General features: G+C 39.7%; 1 protein-coding gene across 3 annotated transcripts in view; it reads left to right on the top strand.

The window, feature by feature from the left end:
• The window catches only part of STARD9 (StAR related lipid transfer domain containing 9), a 110,443-nt gene that overhangs the window by 76,828 nt on the left and 14,487 nt on the right, over nucleotides 1–19,128 (top strand). For all 3 annotated transcript variants that reach the window (XM_077322734.1, XM_077322737.1, XM_077322736.1), the window contains 4 exons: nucleotides 818–10,639; nucleotides 12,673–12,870; nucleotides 14,203–14,383; nucleotides 15,822–15,968. In XM_077322734.1, the coding sequence (XP_077178849.1) occupies nucleotides 818–10,639; nucleotides 12,673–12,870; nucleotides 14,203–14,383; nucleotides 15,822–15,968 (10,348 nt within the window). The remainder of the gene's footprint in view (nucleotides 1–817; nucleotides 10,640–12,672; nucleotides 12,871–14,202; nucleotides 14,384–15,821; nucleotides 15,969–19,128) is intronic.

The following is a 19,128-nucleotide window of genomic DNA, read 5'->3' as shown; positions in this document are numbered from 1 at the left end:
AAGGGAAGATTATTGATTAAATAAAATGTCTTTAATTTTTAATGGTCCTATTAACAGGTATACATGGTGCAGCTTTGTATCAATCACCAGTACAATAATTGCATTTGTGGAAGAAAAATTAGTTGAGTGTTATGTTAGAAAAAGTGAAGACTTTATTTATTTTATGGTTTCATGTAATTAATTACCAAACCAAACAGGTTTCCATTAAGAAATACTAAATTTCTATTAAGAAATACCAGATTATTTACCAATATTCTTAATTAATATAACATGACTATAAGGGGAGAAAACCACATATAAGTTTAGCAAGTGGTTAGATTTGTGGATGGGGGGATTTACAAGAGCAAGAATCCTTGTGGATCAAAAACTCTCCGTTCTTAAAATGTTAATAATGTGATACCAATGGCTATTTAGTCAGTTCCCCTGATATGGTTTGAGAGCTAAAAGCTCCCCATTTATCCTGTATATTAGAAGAGACCTACCCATCCAATATCCAAGTTTCCAATCCTTTATGGATTATTTACTGTATTATTGGGATGGGGAGGGGAGAACTTTACTATAGTGTTGAACTGATATTGTTGTGTACATATTATTTTGGCCTATAAGAGTGACTATACACCTATTGTGGACTCCTTGCTCTTTTCTCTGTCTGCCAGCTCTCACACAGAGCAGCCTCTTGACTTCTAAGCAGGTCTGACAGGTTTCCATGTGACAAACATGATTTTTGAAAGCAATGTGATAATTTATTTTTAAGCGGTTTTTACACTAAGTGTAGGAAGCCAATTCTTTTCATATATCTGTTGTTGTTTTTTTACAGTTTTTTCCGGAAAAGGGATACCTCCAATGAATTACCTACCTCAGCACCCAGCTACCGATGCTCCCAAATCAGTCCATCAAAGAAATCATTGTCTGTGGAATTTCTTTCTGGAACAGATACTGTTGATGTTGAGATTGATGATGGCTCATTCCCAACCCAGAGGCAGCTAACTAAAATATACAAGTCATTATGTCTGGCAAATAAACAAAGAAAGGACAGTAGTGTTAACAATGCCCAAGTAATTTCTCATATACGTAAAGACTACTCTCAAATGGAGAAAACAGATAACAGACCAAGGCAAATTCAACCTAAAGCCCAGATTTCTAAGAGCTGTTCTCCTGATCTCTTTAAGAAAAAGAGCCAACTTGGAACCAGAAAACAAGTGATTAGAACAAAAGTACCAGGAGACACTAGTCCATGTATGGGAAAACACTTAGAAAACGATGACGATCAGGAAATCAGTAAGAAAAAAGGAAAAAATATAAGAAACAAACACCAAGGTTCACTGCCAGCAAATTCTATCAAAGAACTAAAAAGGTCAGCAGCATGTGGTAGACTACCAGTACAGCATCTTAGACAGACAGCTAAGAATCTAAAAAAAGATCCAAAAGGCAAACAAGCAGAGAAAGGACATGAACTTCTGAGGTCAGCAACTTCAGCAGGAAGCCTTAACAAGATAAATAATGAGAAACTTAGTGAAAAAAGATGGCGTAGTGCTGAGATATTGAGTGTTGGAATCTCAAAAACAGCCCCTGATACACTGAGGACCTGGGAGGAAGATGAAGACATTGAATTTTCTGATACAGATAGTACATATTCTGTGGATTCTCTTTCATGTATTTATATACCAGTCCTGACTGAACAAGTTAGGCAGGAAGAGTCAGCTGGGATTCAGGACATCCTTGACCTGGAAGACTCTGAAAGTGATGACAGCCAGATGTCTCAGGATTCTCTTACAGATAAGGTGAACAAACCTGAAAGCCAAGACCAAAAGTGTTTCCCTCAGACCCATCAAGAACCTATTAACTTTTACAAAGACCATAACTGTCAGCCTCTCTCAACATTGGCAACTGCATCTACATTAGGCAATCATTTGACTGAGCATGAGAGAAGCTTTTCTTTAGATAGTCTAGGTGATGTTGATGACGTGTCAGAAGACATGGCAGGGGAACGCAAATTGGAGTCATTTGATGAAGTGCCAGCAGAACTTTTTTGGGGATTGCAAAATTCACAGTTAGGAATCAGAAACAGCAACGGACAGCACAATCCTGAAACCTATGATAAAAATATAATAAGAAAATCTGATGACTTGAATTTCAGTGCTTTTTATCTGGATGCTAGTGCACAGTCTGGTTCCAGGAGCATTTGTGATCAGTCACTGAAGGAGATGAAAATCAATTTTTCAGTTCAAGGAAGATCTGTAGATCAAAGACCACATGCCACAGGTGAAAATCTTCCAGTTTCATCAGATGCTTGGCTTTCCTATGCCTTAAAAAGTGGAGAAAGCAGCCCTACAATGGCCATGCCTTCTTTACAAGACCACTCTGATTTTCAGGTTGCTCAAGTGCACCCTTTTAACACATCACATAGCTGGATGAAAAAGGATGAACTAAGACAGTCAGCTGCTGAATTATCATTTGTCTCTTATAAAGAGCCTCATCGGATAGCTCATGAGCCTCATAAGATTGAGATGCTATTTTCATCTGCACCACCATCAACTCCTTTACCAGAAACAAAACATCTTGAGAGTGAAACTGTAGGAGCTGCAATGTCAGTGTTTGTTTCAGCAGCAGACATTTCATTTGATCATGTTTCTGCATTTTCTACACAACGCAGTTATTGTGAAATTGCCTCACCCCCAGAATCTAATAACGATCAACCTGATGAGTTGGCTGAGGGTGGATCTACTGATGAATGGAAGCAAATATATAGTTGTTTAAAAGAAACATCAGACAACAATAATTCAGCTCAAGCATTAGAAAAACAAGACCTCCCTGTTTCGTCAGTTTATCCTGAGAAGAATGAAGCTTTTAAAATTGACTCACTAATTTCTAGTTCCAGTAGACACTGTTTACAAGGAGAACCTCATATAACTACTGATTTAGAAGACTGCATCTTTAGAATTATTGAAAAAGAGGGCAGTGATTATGACTGTGATAGTAGTATAAAGGACTCAAAAGTAGTTGATTTAAATACTGAAAATAAATCCATCTCCACTGAGCCTCCCAGATTGGCTACAGTGGGTACAACACAAGAAAAATATCAAGACCATGAAGAATTTTCAAAAGAGAAAACATTTACTAATGAAAGTTTCTATCTGTGTGACATAAGAAGCAAAAGTCAGAATAATGTTGAGAAAGAAGAGTTTTCTAATAAAATGTGTTCGTTAAGACATGATCGATGTAATTTTGACCTAGCACAGAAAATAAAATACCAGCAGGTGTCAGCAGAAGACATTTCTGTAGATAGTTCTGCTGAAAGCAAATTGCATCACATGAAAACAGCGTCCCACCATAATGATCCGTTTACTCTGCTGTTACAGAACTCTGCAATTGAGAAAGCCACTAAACATGAAAACAGAGATGTCTTAACAGAATCTGCTTTAGAGGTGCCTTCATTTAGAGAGGTGGAAGAAAACAAACTGCAAGATGAAGAATGGAGTTCAGAAAATCATTTTCAATTTCAGACAGAAGCCTTGGTGAGCATGTCTTATACAGAAAATGATTCAAAAGAAACTGGCTCTTTTACCACTACTGATGCAAAACACGCAATGCGCACAGTTCTTCACAATTCAGTCAAGTTAGCCTGTCCTGGCAAAACCAAAGTTCGGCACAGATCTTTACCTTCATCAAGAGAGGTGAAAGAAGCATCACTTTTGTGCATGGACATTAAAAAATCTGATTATTTAGGAATGGAATTGTGTATCACTCAAGCCAGAAATTACAATGAAAAGGATTCTGTAAAAGTGTTTAAAAATACAATCCTCTCAGCTACAGCTTCCCAGGCAGAGACTACCTGTGGAAATAAAGAATCTGAATATCTCAAAGAGAAAGTTGTCACATCTGCTGTAACACATTCTGGAGAAAATAAGAGTAAATGCAGTAGTAAGTCAGTGTGCTCTGAAGAACTCACTAAGCTAATAAATAGTGTTAACAAACTGGAAATTGACATGTTAGAAATTAAATCTAGTCAGAATAAAAGTTATCTTGGAATTGAAACTCAAAGTGGACCAGTAGTAAACTGGAAGAACTTTGAATCAAGTTCTCCCTTTCACAGACCAAGCAATGATCATGAAAACTGTGAAAATAAATTGCTTGTAACAGTAACACAGGAAGAAACTAATAAAGAGAAAGTCCTGCTGAGTGATGATGACAGCAAAGAAGAACTGTGTGTATCAAAAACAACTGAGTCCAACATCGTCTTTCAGTCAAGCAATGTCAATGGAAATAAAATTCAGGAAACTACAAAAGAAAATGAATGTCACATCACAGACATAGAAGCAGATTCTAAGAGAATTGACTCGCCTGTGTACTGTAGCCCAACAGTTTTAACTAAAAAAACTATAAACTGCCTTGATGAATATGAAGAACCTGTTCAAGCTGGCCGAGTTATAAGTATTTGTGCCTCTGTACCCTCGGTAATGTCATTACCCACTGAAAACAGGAGAGATGACACTTCAGATTGCAGTAATGAACATACAAAAATGCCTCCTAACAATGAAAGTGAGAGTTGCTTAACAGACAGCTTGATGTCCCCTGGAAATGTTTTTCAAGAAGATAAAGTTGATGAGAATAACATTAATTATGTAACAGAAGGCAAAAAACAAAGTGATGCATCAGAAACAGAGGGGTTAATTGAACCACAAACTGATGAAAATGTTTTGGTGCAAGAAGAACCAGCCCATGATCATTGTGACTGTGCAGATGATGATGAGATACCCGAAAAATATTTTGTTGCTTCTACATTGGAAGAAGAGGATGGGCTTCAGTTAGCAGTAACATGTATTGACATTTGTGAAAGTCATACCAATGTTGCAAATAAAACTCTGAAAGACAACAGCAATGATGGTTCTTTGTGTGAAGATAGAGATGTAATTGGGCAGTGCAAGATAAGTGACAAATTTGGACCAGCTGACAATTTTGAAGCTATTAATGCATCTATGACTTTAGTTGGAAATGGGCTTGATGTTTATAAATCTGTCTCAGATGACTTTAATAAAAAAGAGGAAATCCATCTGATAAACCCTGTGCATTTTGCTACGACTGAGGTTCTGACCCATAGCTCCAACACAAAAAGCATACATATTTTTAAAACAGAAGACGAAGAGAAGTATTTCAAAGAAAATGATGAAAGAGCAGAACTTGAAATTTCACAAAATCAAGCTGAAGTTCTACCAGAGAACAAATGCAGTTATTGCTTTTCAAATGAGGAGACCTTGTTAAATGAAGTATCAGAAGAATGTGAATGTTTACCTGAGAGTTTTTCAAAGAATAAAGATGACATTGGTAATGACCCAGTAAATGCTAACCATGAAGATCTACCAGAAAGTATAACACAGAGCCTTAGAGTAACTGCCGTAGGTGTTAAAGATGTGCTCTGTCAGCCTGTCCATAGTCCCTTGATAACTGGAAAAAACAGAAGTGGAGAAAATATTCAGGATGATCCTACTGATGCAAGCAACTCTTCAGTGCTATATAGTAGAAGCACTCGTGATATTCCAGGTCTTCAGTACTATGAAACACAAATGGGTAGTGACATACAGGCTGGAGCACTCTCTCTCCTTACCAGAGGAAGAAAAGATGACCCTGATGATGTTGTGCAAAACAAATATATTAACTTTCCTCATGAACTACTTGAGCAGGACAGAGAGATGGAAGCAGATATCAGATTAAAAAAACCTTTTGATCATATTGGATCTGAGCAAGTTCCTAGTAACGATAACTCATGTTCAAAATCCTGCATTGTAGAATACCATGGATCATTACCTTTTGCTCCTGCTGATGACACAGGCACTGAAACAGTGTCTCTCACAAAGTTATTATCTGAAAATACAGTTCATAATTTGGGAAGTTCTGATGGCAAAGACAGTGCAAGAGAAGACCAAAAACCAGAACATTGTTTACATTCAGTTAAAAACAACCCTGAAAAACATGCCATGTTAGGCTCATTTAGCTCCCAAACAATAAATGTGTTTCCTTCTGCAATGTTCAAAGAAAATGTAGAAGAAATAATGCAGTGTCTGCCTGAACTTTCTTCACAAGATAATTTTAATAGTATTAAGAGTCAGAAGATGTTGGATTCATTATCACAGCATAATCAGACAAATAAATGCTTACAAAATACTAATTGTACTAAGACAGAATTTAAAACAAATAGAGAAAAGATTATTGAAGAATTGGGATGCCAAGGAAAAAATGAGACTCTGGTGTACAGATCTTCTCATGATCTTGATGGGAGGGAGTCTGAGGTGACTTCAGAAGGCGGAGAAGAACTTTTACCGCAATCTACCCATGCCTTGTGGGAAAATGCTAATCACTGTGATGACAGTTGTTCACCATGCAGTATGAAATCCTATGTTTCTGAATATTCTGCGTGTCTCTTAAACAATTCCACTTCATTTCCAAATGTTTTGTTAGAGTACCCTATAGACAAGTCTGAGGCTGATGGTCTTCCTTTTGGGGAAAGAAAATATATGAACTCTCAATTTTTTGATGTAAAAGGTGACTATGAAGATAGCAAAATCATCAGTAATGCTGAGAGTACCAAAACTCAAGAAATTGTGGAAATATGTCAAAAGGAAAAGCAAGTGGAAAATTCTTTCCCTGAATGTCTGGGTAAGAACGAGAATCATCTGTTGCTACAGTCTGACAATAATGTAGATAGGACAGAAATAAGTTTACAAGAGAGAAGCTTTCTTACTCATCAAAGTTCAGAACAAATAAACAAAGATGAAGTGACGCAGACTAATTTATATTCTCTGAAAGATTTTTCCATGTGTACAGAATTTAAAAATGCAAGTATTCCTGAAACATCAAGATTATCTGAAGATTCCACATCTTCCATGTGCACGCATTATGCTGACTCGCTGCAAGATACCTTTTTGACTTCCCATTTGTCCTCTGCTTTTCAAGTGCAAGAAAGTCAAGGGGTCTGTTACCAAGGTTTCCCAGAGATTCCATGCTCATCTTCAGAAGCCTCCATTAGCCTCAGTAGATGTCATAGTGAAACCGAAAGCCCAGTAATTCTAAATACAGCTATGTCGAGTTTCCCAGAGCTTGCTACCAGACAAATGCAGGAAAGTCAGTGCAATGAGACTGTGATATCTGACCAGCAGCCATGTACTTCAAAAACTGTTTCTAGCGCTCAAAGAAACCCAAGTGTAGATGACAGTGAAATCCACAAATTTCATCTTGAAGACAATCTTCATGAAGTAAATGTTTGTCAAAAATATAGGGTTGAAGTTCCACTACGAAAACATTTAGAAAACATTGCCCCAAATTCATATCCACATTCATGTCCTGAGTCACAAAGAGATCAAAGTACGTATTTTAGTAGCGGAGTTAATATAGAAAATAGACCCGCCTCTGAGGCTAATACCGATCACATAACAAAATGTGAGTTGATAAATAAGGAAACAGAACTTTTGATGTCAGAACAATTAAATCCTTCATTAATTAATGACAATATGTCTTCTAAGTATTTATCAGGAAACAGCTCTTTGTCTTTGCAAAACGAACCTCAACCAGAGAAACTTAGAAATAAAAAAAATGTTTTTACCACACAGAATGCAAACATCAGCAAAGATGGTGAACAGCATGGCTTACAGAGTCATAGTTTATCGGCCCCAGTTATTGCTGTCATGGCTAATTTTGAATGTGCTTCTGAAACTTCAACTAAAATAGACTGTTGTGAGCATCTTACTTCTAAGTCATTACAAGAATTAAATATGAGTGTGGAGCCTCCATCTCCAACTGAAGATGATACACACAGAACTGATAGCTTTTTAAAATTTAAGGCAGACAATGTTGTACCAGTTAAATATAAACCCAGGTTTCAAAAGAAATCAATTCAAGGTCAGAGATCCATTAACTGTGATAAAAGAAACTGGAGAGAACAATCTCAGAGCAGTCACTCTTCAGAACCCTCTCCTGTTCGCTACCCAGTGGCTGTTGATCACAGAACTCATAGTCCCAAGGATACAGAGACTGGAAATTGCTCAAATAATGTTCCTAGTTTAGCTTCTGGACACAACATGGACACAGGAAAGCCAGGATTCCAAAGAGAAACAACAGGCGGACTATTACAGGACAATAAAGATGCAATGCATTTTAGTTCAAGTGATATTAATCCATATATTCACTCATGGCAACAAGATGAACGGTATAAGATTGGTTGGAAGCAGTATATTTTTGGAAGTGCAAGTGATGTCTCTAGCAACCCACCGCCATTGAGCCTGGATACTCAAACAGTTATGAGGTGCTCCAGTGTGGATAATGGCTTAAACTCTGAGAATTCTCCTTTCCATTCTCATCTCAGTTCTTATGCTAATGCAAGAATACTGTCCAGCACCATAAGTAGCACAGATGATATTCAGGCATGGGAAGTTCTAAGAGAGGGCTTTGAATCAACACATTCAGATGAAAGTAGCAAACATTATTCTAATGCTTCTCATGATGAACATGAAACTACATCTGGGAACTGCATTTCTAGATGTGAACGCTCTCAACAGTCCAGAAACACGTCCATGCAGGTTGATGAAATTGTTCTACTTTACCCTTCTAAATCAGATGTACCCTGTAGTAAAACTCAAGAGCATTTTACTTGTGAACAGGAAACACAAACGGAGCCTCCAGCAAAGCATAAAAGACCGAAGCGTCACCGCAGAAGCTACACTGATATATCTTCAAGAAAACCAGAGGGAGCTAGCAGTTCATTCCAGGAGCCATCTTCTTGGTCAAGTGTACAGAATCTTTCTATGCATCTTTCACAGCTGCTTCACAACACTTCTGAGCTGCTAGGAAATTTTTCTTTACACACTGTTAAAGATAATGAACAAAGTGACCAAAAAACAAAGGATAAGGAAAGTGTGAAAGCTGCAGTGTCTGATAGCTATACTCAAACAACAGAAGACATAGGCATTCAGACAGATATTTTAAAATACCCTCAATACAAGAACAAGGAAAACCAAATTAAATCTAAAATGGAATGTGAACCAATGAAATCTCAGGAGGTAAATGTGATTGTGAAGGTTGTGCATACAGATACTGTAGCTCTGACGAAGGAGAGAATATCAGATAAAAAGGAGATGATGCTTCAGAGCATGCCTGACTTAAGAAGTCATGTCAACAATGAAACTCTAGAAGGGTCCTATGTGTCTAAGGCTACCTTCAATAAAGAGTCCAGATCTTCCTTAGACATGCAGAAGATACCATTAGCTGCTCTTGGCAATCCGGAACCTTCTCTAGCTGCATCTTCTTTTCACTCTCAACGTGATGAGACTTCACACATTGTAGTTAGTAAACCTTTCTCTGGTGTCTCTTTGTCTTCAGCATGCTATTCTCAAGATAGGGAACATGTCAGTAAACCAATTCCAGAAACAAAGGAGCTGTACTGTAATAGCAGCTTGTTTGTTGACCGTGCATCTTCCCCTATTCTGACACTCAGTGCCAGTCCAGGCACTCACCAGCAGTCATTAAACAAATCTACGTCTTTCAAAGGTCCTGTTGGTAATACAAGAGATACGACAAATATACTAACTAGTTCTAGAAAGAGGGAATCAGGCCCACTGTACAACTTGGATTCTCAGGATCTTCACGTTGATAATTCTTCACAAACAGACAGTGAGTCAACCACATCTAGAGATAGCAAGGAGGTTTGCAAAAAGTCTGAAAATGTCTTTGATAAGAATACAGCCAAAGAGCTTTCAGGTATAAGTTCATCTAAACAAAAGCACAGGTTTACACATACTGCAGTTCACACCAAAAGACTCTATCATTCAAGCAGCACTTTTGAACTTTCTAGTCATGGGGAGTATTCAGTCAGTGATCACAGAGAGACTGTGCCAACAGAACATTCCTTTCATCAGCGATGTGCAACCAGGACATCAAAAAACTTTTCAGGTGGAGCCAAATATGAATATTCTATTGGAAATTCTGAATCGTCACAAACTCATAAATCTTTAAATGAACTTAATAGATCTTCATCTTTAAAATCTACCAAGTCCCCAGAGTGTCTGCTTGATTCTTTTTCTCCACAGTGCCATCAAACTTGGAGAACTAACAAAAGCTATACATGTTCAGCATCTGAAATTAGTGAAATGCAAGGTGATGATACTGTTGATGCAGAATCAGATGTGGAAAGTGAGTGTAATACTGAAGTTTTGTTAAATGAAAATACTTCCTTAGTAAAGACTCACAGACTTCGTAGCTATAGTCTTCGTGACCTGCCTGTGCACAATAAATTCAGCAACTGGTGTGGTGTGAAGGGTGGTAGTCCCTCGTCTTTAACTAGCTTGACTAGAAGCACTGGTGATATCCAGGGCCCGGCAGAAAGGAGGACAATTAACACAAGAGCAGTAGAATTTCAAGATAGATCCTTGCTTGAAGAAAGGAGAACCAGAGAAATTGAGAGGCTACAAAGAGAGCGTGCCCAGGTTATGTCTGGTATCCATTTAGATATGAATCAGCCTCCTCTTACTGTGGAACTCACTGAGGCAAAGTTAAATTATGGCATTGGGGAAACAGATGCACAACTAAGGATCCTTCAAAGCGGAACAGGAGAGAATTTGACGCCAGTGCCCACAAAGCAGCAACTTTATGAAAGGTGAATTACTTTACATTTTTAAAAATACCATAAGCAGAGCTTCTCAAGAAATGTCTGTAGATATTTATTACTGAACAGCTGAAGGGTGTGTTAAATTTGTTTAATATTTCATGAGACTGCTATTAAAAATGGCATCAATTTCACATTCTTAGTAATGAGTAGTGAAGTGTACCCAAAGTGTAATCCACCTTGGCTTAAATTAGTTTTACTAGGTGTCCGCTAATGGAGGAAGACTCCTGGTAATTTTAGTCAGTGTCCACCGATGCTCATCAGGCCAGCAAAATGGCAGAGAGTGATCTTCTCCACTGCATGATGTAATTTCTGGTATGACCTGGAAGTGCTGGCATCACACTGAAGCAATGTTCTAGCACTTTCCCAGAAATCCTTAATGTTTGGGGGCAAGTGCTAGAGTGCCACTGTGATGCAATGCTGGAGCTTATGGGTGATGCTGCAAGTGATATCACATAGTAATAGATCGCTGACACCCCCCCCCCCAGTAAATATCTTCCTCTCCTCCATATCTTACTGGTTGTCAGGCCATGCAACCAGTTTATCCATTCATGGCAATCCAGGTAACTTCTATGAATGTAAGGATTTCCATACATGAACCTCCTCCTGCTGCAGGCCACTATATGCTCAAGATGCTATTCTTTGGGGGTTTGAGGATCCCCTGGAACAGCATGGGGAGAAAGCTGAAGGTTTGCAGCAGGAGGGTGCAATTGGCAAAGATCTTCAGTCTAACACTGGAGTGGATCCAACCACCCTCCAAGTAGCCTTCTTCCAGTAAAGAGCCTTTTGCAAGTTAAGTGGGTGTTGCTCTGGTGTAAGAACCAGTATGGAGGAAAGCTTCAAACTTCAGCAAAAAGGAGAGATGGGGAATAGATACTTTAATTGATTATGATAATGATTCTGTGGTCTATTGGCATTGGATGTGGATGGGGGGGGGAGAGAAACAGATTAGATTTTGCTGCCAATATTGTTGAATATGGTAGTTTTTGTTGTTGATTTTATGGATTTTATTGTAAATCACCATGAGCTGGCAGAGTTTGGGAGTGGCAGTTGATAAATGAGAGTATAAATTAAAAAGAATAAATAAATATTGACATACAGTAAGTGAGAAGCAGATACCACCAAACAAAGTGAACATAAAATTAATTTAAGAGATCTTAGATCTGGCTTGAAATGAAACCATTAAAAATTTGGCTACACACAATGTGGTCTCTGCAGAATGATCATTTAGGATAAACTGGAGTGTAACTTGTTTACCAATCCCCTAGAGAGAAATAGGGGAGAAATTCTTTGTGAGGGGTCACATGAAACTGATAATCCAAAACGATATGCTGGGTTGAATCAAGGGAGTTTATAGAAGATGTGTATAATTTTTCCCTCCTTGGGACATGGACATGCCAGTATCTTCCCACTGGGATATCTGAGGGAAGTGAACTCTTTCTCACAAGCATGAAAACTCTACAGAGGGGTGAACTAACAAGATTATAGAAATATTGTCATTCTCCCAGCATTTAATTGAATGTCCAGGGCAGGAAAGGAGCAGACATAAGGTTGTGATGGAAACATTTTTGACTGTTCAGGATCAAATAGTCTTCATTTCAAGGTATTAAGTATTTCAGACTCATTAAACCTCAGAAAATGTTCTGTTGAAAATCCAAGTTGTAAGATTTTAGATTCAGTATTTTATTTTAATTAATAAATAAACTGTGCTCATTGGAATGGTGAAGCAGGAGTAGAATCCATCCCATTGTGACCAAATACAGGTTTTAAACAACATTATCTAAAATTCCTTCATTTCCCTTAAGCCCTATTAATTGAAAGCTTTTCATATTAATTTTAAAAATTATTTCCTATTTTTTTCAACTGCTAGAGTTTTATATATTTCGCATATTCATCCCCCTCTGCAGTTTTAGTTCTTATAAATAAGCATACAAACATCCTAACATATATACAGTGGTCTCTGTAATTTCCCCCAGGTCTGTATTATACAAATTATCAACTTTCTCCCACCATCCCTACAACAGGCACAGAAAGTCAATTGAGATACAGAGAAAACAGAGAGAGGAGAGACTTCAGTGTTTCCGAAGGACTCGTAGCCTTAGTCCGCAAAAACATCTTAATCTTCTGCAGTCTGTGGATATGAACCAGAGAGATTCAGATCTGCCTAGCCATCGCCGTGAATATCTTCAGCAACTGAGAAGAGATGTGGTAGAAAATACCAGGTAGACTTTATTGTATCTTCTTTCTGGAGACATGAGGATTTGGGATATTTTGAGTTATTTGTTCCCACATCTTAGCTACTGAAATATAATCTTGTCTTATAGTAGGATGCCCTGTATGTACAAAGAGATGTTTCATGCTATACTATACAGTTGTCTTATCTGGCTGGATTTTCTAGGATGTGCCCAATTTTTTTTTCACATGCCCTCCTATTGATTTTGTACAAGGCATAGCCTATATTATATCCCATGGATAAGCATGTTTTTTCTTTCAGACATGTATCTCTTTAGCTTAATTTAATAAATAATAATAGTTAAGAGTTATAGGCTTTTATTCCCTTAGTCTGGACAGAGCTCTCATGTGGCCCCTCCATAGCTCTTGCTTACCCCTGTGGCAAAAGGGACATGTTTTGACCCACCCAAGGCATTTGCTCCTGTGGAGTTACAACTTTTATTACTGTGGATGTGCTGCCCTGCTGGGCTGCCCCTGCATAACCAGGTGGTTGTGCTGGGGCAGAGAGCTTGCCAGTCCAGTGCAGGAGGGTCAGGAGCCATGGGAATCAGAGTTCACAACAAGCGGGGTGGGGTCGAAAGCCAGAGAGAGGGAAAGAGCCAAAATGCAGACCTGATTCAGGAGTGGTGTCAAAGCTAAGCCAAGAGTCAAGGAGCCGGAACATGGTCAGAAGACAAGGGTCAAAAAGCTGGAATATGGTTGGGAGACGAAACAAGAGTCAAAGAGCCAGAATGTGGTCAGAAACAAGCCAAAAGTCAGGAACCGGGAGTCACAGGAGCAGAGCTTTGCTGAAGCGAACCAGAGCAGGAGTCATCTGGGAAGACAGGCAGGGTAATGCATGCGTTGTCCCCATGAAGGACCTTGCCTCAAAGCCCTTCTGATATAGCCAGAGCTGCCCTCAGCTAAAGGGCAACACCTGGAGCTAACCCTCATCAGAGGAAGGATCTGCAGCTTGTCCCCATCTACAGCAAGCTGTCAAGCGTGCTGATCTTCTGACAGCTGTCAAGGTAGATGGCCTTCGCTGCCACTCTAGCGAATGCCCAGGACTTGCAGGGGTCTTGGTCTGATGCCGGAGATGCTTCTCCCCTGGTGAGTCCCCAGGGCTCCAAGGGATCTTGTCTCGGGTCTTGATATAAGCTGGCACAAATGGCTGCATCCGGGTTGCTTGTCATCTGGCAGGTCTGAGGCTGAGTCTCTCGGCAGCTCTGGGAGCAGATCGAGTGATACTAATGGACCAGCTCTCATTTCAGCATTCTTAAAGACTGGTTTTAAGAAGACAAGCTATCAGAAACGGATTCATTACATTTCCCCCTTTCCTGTAGAGTTTATGAACCAAAAATGAGGATTCAGCATCCTTCAGAGATTGAACTGCTGCTTCGAGATTATCAGAAAGCACGAGAAGAGACAAAAACAGAAATTGCACGAGCTAGAGACAAGCTTCGTGAAAGAGCAGAGCAAGAAAAGAGGCGCATTCAAGAGCAACTATTCTCTCAACTACAGAAAGTAAGTTGAAATTTGTAATAGCAAGATGTAGTGTGAGAAGGTATGACAGAGTCCATATATTGCATGGAATTAGGAAGTGTCATGTTGAGTGTTTTTCTTTATGTGCCTACAGACAAGATGTTATCTTACACACACGCATAACATACACACCAGTCTGGTAGAACTGTGCTTTCTAGTTTTAGGAGCAGTATGGGTTTTGGCTCCCCTCGGTGATATTTATTATTTTTGCCCCAGCCTTCCTTCAAGGAGCTCAGAGTGGCTAACGTGGTCTTTTCCTTCCTTCTGTGTTCCATTTTGTTGTGCTCAGATTCAGAAATTACTTTTCCTTACAGAATTAAATGAGAGTCGTTCACTTGCTACTTGTAGTGACCTGGTTTTCTGTCTCATTGGGAAGCTACATTTGTGCTCCCAAAGCTGTGAAAATCTTTTTCACTACAGACTTTTTACTTTGCAGCTTGTTCACAAGGGATTTTGTTAACTGGTTAACTACAGAGCTTGATAACATTGCCAGAGGGTTCGGCACTTGGGCCACCAAAGTGGCCTTTCCAGCCCAAAGCAGCCAGCGCCTTGGTGCGGGAGGGGGGAGGGGAGGCGCCGGTGCTTCGGGCTGGAACAGTTGCTTTGGTGGCCGAAGCACCCAACCCTAATTGCCAGTATTGACAGGCCTCAAAATTATCACTGCTGCTGTGACTATTGTATTTAAGGATATAATCTTCTGTGAAGTATCTTTTTTTCTTACAGTAGGGTCTGGCTGAAGATTTTGTGATTCAGTGACTGCCTATGTGTCTGACACTCAGTTTTCATGGAATTCTGGAGACTTACAACTCTCTTATTAATAATCTGCATGAACGCGATGCCTGTTCAGGAGCCCCAAAGGAGTCAGTCAGGAGTTGGTCATGTTTCAGTGCTAAGCTGGTTATGTAGTTGTATTATTTGTAGACACTTCTTCAAACCAAATATCCATTTTGCTATTCATAGAATGTGTGTAGTACATCTTTAACAGATTAGAGTGTACTTGCTGGTTTCTTTTGTGACCCAAAAGGGTTCTAGGGTATGAAAACTCATATTTGCTGAAATGGGTCAGGTCCGGGTGTGGTCAGTGCCTGGATGTGAGACCTCATGAGAACCCCATGGAAGCCACCTTGAGTTCCATAAAACCCCCTGAGTGTTGGCTGTTTTATGTTGTTGAAATGTATAACTTATGTACAGATAATCTGATGGATAAATTCAAGTTTTATCTACATTTCCATAGAGAAGGTTTATCATCTGTGAAGCCTGGGAAAGTAGTAATATGCTTCCAATAATGCTGGGAACGTATTGATCATACCTCTTTTCTAGCATTTAAAATAGATCGCTTTCATTCTAACTGGTTGTGTGAATTAGCAGTAAACGTGTCCATCTTTCTAGCATTTCCTTAATACAGAGCCATTCATTACAGGAGGAAATGAAGCTGAAAACCCTTGTAAGCACAAGCACTTTGTGCACAGATTCTTCCCTTAGTCTGTCTTCAGGACCAACATCTGGATACAATAGCAGTAATACAGCTACATATGCTGCTAGCATACTGAGCAAGCAAGAAGAGCAGGTAAAAAATGTTGATATTTCAGAGAAGTTTGATAAGGGAAGAATTTTATGAAGCAGAAATTGTTCTCATTTCTCTAAATCAAAATGTACATCACTGAAAGATATACTGTAAATGCAGGATTCTAGTTTATGTCCACAGAGATGCATGCAAAATTGGATATACTGCAAAAGAATAACCTTTGTACAAGATTATACATGAGCAATGTGCATCATAATTTCAAATATAAGAACACATCCGTTTTCTCTAAGTGGGGAAAGTCATCCAAATTGTTTAGGTTATGCCTCTTCCAGGTCCAGGCAGGGGTATGCAAGTTTTCTTGCAAGTCTGTCCTGATTGGATCAACTGGCTCTCCAGTTTGGATACCCTGCAGTTCTGGCAGGAAGCTCCAGCCTAGCTGTACTTTCAGGACAGAAATAAAATCTTAATTAAATAAATTCCAGAATACTTATGGCTTTTGAGATGGAAGGAGTGGTCTTTGGGCTTTTCAGGGACAAAGAAGACTGCCGTATAATGTAGAAAAAGAAAAAGAAAGGTTCAGTAAGGGAAAGGCCCCTTCTACCCAAAGCTTCATGCACTGGAGATCTGCTGCAGGATAACCTCCCAAATGTGGTAGGAGCCACTGTAAGGGCTGATTGATCTGAAGCTTCAGGTCTCTGCATAGCCCTTGGGATATCAGCACCAGAGAGGCCCAGGAAGAAGCAGCTTGCTCCTATCTGGCAGAGTTGATGTAGGGCATCTCTGTTCCTGTTGACTTGGAAGCTTCTGGGTAAGCAGCAAGCCCAGCAGGAGTTTCAGATGATGACAGTCAACCCCTCGCAACCCAGCAATTGAGTTGATGTCCATGTGGAGGCATGTGAAGGAGATTTTATGTTCTGTAGGGGGGGGACAACTTGATGATTCCAGGGCCTATGGGATTAGTTTTTTTCACTCAGCAGACCGGTGGCCATGCAAGGATCAAATATGGCAGCAGCACCATCCCCCACACACACTTTTCAACACATCACAGGATTGGATGTTCCAACTAATAGGACCGATAGCAACACACCCTTCTGCTTTTGATTACATCTAGCTCAGTTAATAAACATCTGCACAAAATACTTCTCAGTGGTTGAGCACAAGCAATTCTGAACAGATATATTCAAAAGCAGAATATTTAATCGTAAAACCAAAAAAAAAAAACTCCACAAAAAATTAAATCATTTAGTCCCATTGGACATCTTAGTTTCACGTCCCAGCGAGGAAAGAGTGGAAGAGTTTCATTTTTCCCAATCCCCCTTCCTGCCTCTCTGTGCATCAGATTTTAAAACCCTACATTTCAGGACCCTTCCCCCCTTCTTTCTCTCAGGGAAGGCTATCTACTAACATAAACAAAAACTTGGAAGGGGGGAACTCAGTGAGCTGTAGGCTAGGCAGCTGTGGACAGCTTTCTTGTGCTGGGCCAGCAGCCAAAAGCCTCACACCAGCTGTCGCCTTTTTACAGAAACGAAAGTTGCCAATCTCCAGGCAAGAGAAAGTTACAAAATACCATAGTTAAATTAAATTACAGGACCTGACCACCAAAACCTTTGAATATATGAGACATAGCAGTTTCATTTGCTTTTGTTCAGTTATTCAAAATGTGTATATAATACTTTTCAATTTCTGGACACAGGCTATCTATCAAGGGGGAAATACACTCTCTCCTTTCTCCCAGACACTCTCCTCATTTCAGAGCCAAATGGAGGAGAGGGAAGGGGAGGGGTAGCAGCAGTGAAGGGGGAACTATCAGTTTACCATCTTCCTGAGTGGAAAATGCCTTAAAATTATTCAAAATAAACTACTTTAGCCACTGTAGCCACTATAGCCGTTGCCTACAGACAGACTACTTTGATTTACTGGATCTGATTACTATAAAACAAGATTTCCAAAAAGCATTTTGCTAATCTCTGTGTCTTCTGCCTTTGTACAAATCATACAGGATTAAATTTAAGGGAGAAATACCTTCAGGAGCTCCCACTGGGGACTATCTTAGAATGTTAAAAACTTCCAAATTATAGGCAAGCTGCTTTGGATTCCCTGAACCCAATACTTTTAACTGACCACAACTGTGTTTTGCAAATCAAAGAATAAAAAGGGCTTTAAAGAGTGTTTTCTTATAGGAGAACATTGTGAACACACTATGCCATTTCTCACAGATCACACCATAGAATCTAGAGAGGGAGACCTTTCTAGAGTCTGTTCAGATGTAAACAGACCATTAATACTACTAAGCAATAAATACCAGCCATTTGTGATCTTAGTAATCCTTCTTAGGTCATAAACCAATGCACTTTTGGCACATTAAAGAACAGAATACCAGAACTGACTTGCATTCTGAATAAATGAACATGAAATATAAACAGCTAAAATCCCCACCATTGGAGGCACATCGGTTGAAAAAAATCAACTTCTTCCATTTCTCCTCCAGCCTTGAGATAAGAACTGCCCAACTCCAGCTATAACATAGACGTGCTTCTGTGAGGCCCATTATGCCCGGAGTGGAAGGTCTGCATTTGGGGTGGAATGGCGGCGGCTAAAATCACCAATTATGCACACTGCAGGCAGCAATCGGGCACAGAGTCAACGTATGCCGCCGAAAAAGCCACGTTAGCCAGATGCGGAAGAAAGTGGAGCTTCCTGGGACCAGGGAGCAACCAGAAGCGGCTCTGGAGTAGCCGTGTGCATAATTGGATACTCTGGGTTTTGCCGACGTTGCGTTCCATCCCGTGCGTAAGCGGTTTGCTTCGCTTCTTCCCCCTCCGCGTTCTCCATGCTGCCATTTCAGCGGCTGTGCATAATAGGCCTGAGAGAGCAAAGAGGCAGCCATTCAGCCATGTTGGACTGAAAGTACTCAGTTAGCTCTACCACTCAGACACAGATTTCCAGCATGGAACATTTCTGAGGTCTTACAGGCACTTACAAGGGCACTGTTTGAGCCTTTACAAACTGTAGAATTAAGTTTTTCTTATTACAATAATTTCAGCAAGAATGGTGTCAGAGTGCAGCCTTGTCAATGTGAAAACAACTTTGTATCTTTCACAAAGACTCTGTAATTTTAAGAATACACCCTTCCTTTATTCTGAAGGTGATCTCTTCATTCCATGTCAACCAAGAGTCGGTGTTGCCATCCTTATGTCCAAAG

This window comes from Paroedura picta, chromosome 2, assembly GCF_049243985.1.
Source record: "Paroedura picta isolate Pp20150507F chromosome 2, Ppicta_v3.0, whole genome shotgun sequence".
Classification (NCBI taxonomy): domain Eukaryota; kingdom Metazoa; phylum Chordata; class Lepidosauria; order Squamata; family Gekkonidae; genus Paroedura; species Paroedura picta.
The sequence above is the reverse complement of the archived record's forward strand: the minus strand, read 5'-3'. Positions and strand labels throughout refer to the sequence as shown.